General features: G+C 44.3%; 1 protein-coding gene across 4 annotated transcripts in view; it reads right to left on the bottom strand.

The window, feature by feature from the left end:
• Nucleotides 1–5,000, bottom strand: part of mctp1a (multiple C2 domains, transmembrane 1a) — a gene marked incomplete at both ends in the record, with an annotated part of 88,869 nt that overhangs the window by 20,983 nt on the left and 62,886 nt on the right. For all 4 annotated transcript variants that reach the window (XM_080838451.1, XM_080838454.1, XM_080838452.1 and 1 more), the window contains one exon: nt 2,245–2,301. In XM_080838451.1, coding sequence (XP_080694577.1) covers nt 2,245–2,301 — 57 coding nt within the window. The remainder of the gene's footprint in view (nt 1–2,244; nt 2,302–5,000) is intronic.

The raw sequence follows: 5,000 nt of genomic DNA, 5'->3' as shown, positions 1-5,000 counted from the left end.
TGTTTTACTTGTGGAGCAGAGATCCTAATAACAGAGAGAAGTCAGCTTAGCACTGGAGAGGTTGAATGGAAAAGACAAATTTGTTCACCTCCTCATGCTGGGAGCCATATTGGCACAAGGCCAAAGATGAGTTTCAGACGAGCGAGAGAGACAGGCTTGAGGCGAGACTGAGGGAAGGCTTATGAGAGTTCCTCTCAAGAAGTGAAGTTGAAGGATGTTGAGGGAAAAAGATAAATATCACTTTTTCAATTTCCATTGTATGTGTTGGAGAGGACTGCAATGAGAGGTTTCACAAAGAAAAACAAAACATGGTCTTTGTGGTGATTCAACTAGCTGTGATTATAATATAAAAAAGCACTGTGATGATGGATCTGTCCCGAGTGGAGTAATAATTGTCGAGCTGGCGGTCACAAGATGCCTTTCTGTCATTATAAAATCCCAGAATCCTCTCAGATCATCTGTGCCTTAGATGCATGGAGAGGAAGGGACAGGGGAAATCAACCTTTAGCAGATTGGGTTTGAGGGGGGATTTTCTGCAACTCCAATTGCTGTTCTGTCATCACCATGAAAGCGCATGGAATGTGACCACTCTACGTCTCCTTCCAGTGAGGGAAAAGTTTAATGAATGTGGACAGGGAGCAAAATTTGCTTTTCTAAACCTCTGACCTCAAACTCACACTCTTTTATATTCTCGAGGCTTAGGGCAAGGCTGGGTTTCAATAACATGGATGACGAAACTGAGAAAAAAAATCCGGGGCCTATATAATTTTCCAGGGATCAAGTTGCCTTTTATGAAAAATTGCTTGCTTGTTCAATTATCACGGCGAAACTGCCCCATTTGCAACAGCTAAAAGGCCTCATTTGTCGGAGTTACACAAAATAAACGAGGCTAGGACGTTGCAGCGATTGTAAAGTTAACACGATTAGGATCAAATTTGCACTACAGGTAAAGCTTGGTTAAAGCCCACTCTCTAGAACAAACAAGCAGCAGCAACACCACAGCAACCTAACAAGAGGGCCTCCCCGCGGGAAAGGCTAGTTTAACATGGCAAAAGCGTTTGGTGTTCATTTAATCATTTGTCCAGGTGGTGCTAATAAAACAGTAACAACAGAGGGGTGATTTAAATTTTATTAACACAAGATCAATGCAGAACGACTACAACAGTAACATATCCCTGTCAATTACTTGTGATTAAAATCTTCACAAGGCCTTCCAATAACCAGCTGATTCCTCATTAAGAACAAAGAAAGACACCTGTTGCTGAGAGTGGAACGCCATCTAAACTGACAGAGAACACATTCATTTGTAGCTCCAGCTTTTTCTTTTTTTTCATTGGGATTCTCTTCAGAATCTCTGCTATTCTCCCTCCTGATTCCCTGTTGCCCAAGGCGTAGATTTGAGCTCAGGAATGACTTAGCTTCCACCTTGAGTCTGCCTCTCCTTGCCTGCGTTCCTCCGAGAGCTTCTGTGATCCAACCAAACAAAAACAAACTGCCAGGAGTACAAAGAAACACAGCCGAACATCTTCATCATTCCAACCAAGACCTTGGTCCTCTCACACTGCTCACACATGCAGCCTTTCTTTCTTTCTCTTCCCTCTCTGTTCTGTTCGCTGCCTCTGTCTAATGAACATCCCCCCCACGGCCATTTGAATACAATTAATTGCACTTCAAAGTCCCAGAGAAATATCAGAGGCTCAACACTCAAAACCGCAGGCTGCGTTATTTATGAGTGTGCGATTCACCTTTATTCTGAGGTAGAAAAGCAACAGCACAATCACAGGGGCTATCAACAGTGGTGAGACAGGCTGGGGTTCTGCAAAGGATGAGAGGAGGAGAGAGAGAGCGAGAGAGAGAGAGCGAGAGAGAGAGAGAGAGAGAGAGAGAGAGAGAGAGAGAGAGAGAGAGAGAGAGAGAGCACTAGCCAGCAGACATTACTCGGCACTTTGAGGTGTGGAGGAGCAGCCTCACTCTACCATGAACATGAAAGAGCACTTCAGATGTCAAGGAGAGGGGAAAGAGCCATTCTGACAGCGGAGAATGAGCCAAGCAGACTGAGACGGGCCCATAAGAGTGTTCATCAACATGGAGAAACACACACACAAGGACAAACACTCCTCTCAGGCTTGTAACGCAGGTGTAGCCGTGGCAGTCCGCTCATGTTGCTTTTTTGTGAGTTAATGTTTGGGATTCAAATTGTTCCGAAAACACTGAAGCCTGTCCACTGAGAAATGAAATAATTACCTTGTCGTCTTTGTCAAAGTCTTCTTCTTCATCCTCCATCAAGTCTTCCACAGCTTGCTAATAGGAATGAGACAGAAGGAAATATATATGGAGATTAAATGATTAAATTACATACTTATATATGAACTGATAAAATTCTTCTTTTGTTTCTGCAGTGTTTTGGAAAGTAACTTCATCTGAGTCTCCTAATGCGTGGGCTGAAAACCTTTAATAGGAGCCGTGAATGCCTACTAGAATGCCAGCTAACTGGTCAAAACAACACATCAAACCTATGACCTCATCATTCACTTGCCACATCTACCCCACACACGTACCCTTGAACCCCAACACACTGTATGCTAACTCCTATTCTTGCACAAAAAGGGTATGCGCTTTATGACTAGACATAGTGTCACAATGTTGTGAAGCCAGCTCTGCTGAACAAAGGATGTTAATGTTAATTACCCAAGGTGTTTAGCATATTAAAGTTTGGTGTGAGTTACTTACATCTCATTACCTAATTAACTGAAGTGAGAGAAAGAAACGCACAAAGGCACATTTCCCAGGGCGCAACTACTTTTGCAGAAGCCTGAAAAAAAAAAGTCTCAAATACTTTTGCAAACTTCCCACGTAGTCCTTGAGATGTAAAAAAGAAGACAGGGTCATATCTGTTTTTTTTACAGGTGCTCAAGAGAGCTGTCTTTTCACTCACATGACTCAGGCTAGTACTCACTCATTCCCCCTGCAAGGTCAGGGTCAAGCCCATTAAAATATATACTGAAAAGAAATCATTTTTGAAAGAATTATTACTTGTGCATAAAGATCTATTTATTTCTCCCAATCCCATAAATAATAGTTTTGGCAATGCCAACATTTATAACTTGGCCAAAGACGGCTTTCGTTTCTTTGTTCTATTTAATAAGGAGGTGAAAAAGTATGTCTGGCATAAGCTTCTTATGTAAATGGAGCTTCCTGCTGAGACAAAGGGGGGTTTGGGGACAGCTGAATGAGAGAGTGTGTGTATGTAAATGGGGTCACAGCAGAGATGTACCAGTAAATAGCCAAGCACTGGAACTGTGCATAGTCAATAGTGGATGACAATGGGGAATTCATGGTGACACTGGAGTAGAAAACCATGGTTATCAATGTACAATGGCCAGACAGGACCTGGGGCTGCCCATTAGTGGTGATGGATTGTCATTGTGACATTTTTGTCTCTAACTTTTTACTAGGCCTTTACATAGCCATATGAATAACTCCCCCCCCCCCAAACACACACACACACACACACACACACACACACACACACACACACACACACACACACACACACACACACTTGCTTGGGCCTTCCTGCACTGAAAATCTATCTACCCAAGCCCGAAGCACATCTGACTGAGGTCAGTGTAATGGCAATCGCCTTGATAACTAAATCTGGTGCATTGAGCTAATCAAGAGAGAGGCACTGATGTTCTGTCAGGTATGCATGTGAGTAAGAGATGAGATCATGCCGAGCACTGGGAAGGGAAGCAAGAGAAGGCTTGAGAACCCCTTATAACTATTTGATTGCTTTAAGTCCACTATACTTTGGAGTATGCAGTAGTAAAAGTATTGACCTGACAGTGATGGCACTGTTTCCATCAGAACAACATCACTGAACTGGTATAAATGTACACACTTACAAATGCTTTTCAGTGGGTTTTATGGCAATGGTTAAGGAAAAATACAGTGTTTTAAAGACTTTAAAGACAAGATAGGTCTCTCAGGCTGAAGTGTGTAATGTAGTATGTGTGGGTGCGTTTGTGTGTGTGTGTGTGTGTGTGTGTGTGTGTGTGTGTGTGTGTGTGTGTGTGTGTGTGTGTGTGTGTGTGTGTGTGTGTGTTTGTCAGTGTGTATGTGTGTGTGTGTGTGTGTGTGTGGCAGGATAGCTTAGTCAAGAGCCAGAGCCACTAACCCTAAACAGGCAGAGGAGGCAGCATTGTCAGCTACAAACCTAAAACACTCCGCCCACTTACTGTACACCAACATCTCATAGCAACAAAGCTGTGGGAGGTAAATGTGTGCGCGCACACACACACACACACACACACACACACACACACACACATACACACGCACACACACACACACACACACCACACAAATAAAATCATTGGAAAAAAGTCACCAAACCTAGCTGCAGAGAAATGGCAAAGGCGGCAGGCACAGCAGCAGCAGCAGTACCGGAGGTGGAACACACACAGCAGCGCGCTAGCAAGGTCGTTAGCGGAGAAAACAACAACAGGTACAAAAGTTCACTGGGCTCGCCTGGCAGAGAAGAACAATAGCAGCTTCAAACTGCTCCTGAACAAACAGCATAAGGAACAACAGCAAGGATTTTTTTATGCCAGAGCCAAGGTTGGGCACGGGAGTGGGAGGTATTGTGGGGGGGGGGCTTGTGTCATTGCAGGGAATCAGTGGGGGCACGAAAAAACATTCCCCGTTTCAAAGTGACGTGACCTTCTTGATTTTTTGTCACCTGTCACGAGATGCCGCATCTGACTGAGCAGGAGTGGGAGTAGAGGCGCACCCGCTGCCACGGGAAGAGCTAAAACATTTGAGTCGTCCTCTGCCTCTTCCGTCGTCGTCGTCCACGCAGCTCTACTTTTCGGTTAGGGTCCTTTCACTTTCCACACACTTTGCCCCAGTTGACTTGAGCAGCAGTTACTGTACATCAGCCAGTGGCCTCCAAAAGAGCCCCGATCTGGGCTAAACATTAGGGCATGAACAGAGGTGAT

The sequence above is a fragment of the Sprattus sprattus genome, assembly GCF_963457725.1.
Source record: "Sprattus sprattus genome assembly, chromosome: 5".
NCBI lineage: Eukaryota > Metazoa > Chordata > Actinopteri > Clupeiformes > Clupeidae > Sprattus > Sprattus sprattus.
The sequence above is the reverse complement of the archived record's forward strand: the minus strand, read 5'-3'. Positions and strand labels throughout refer to the sequence as shown.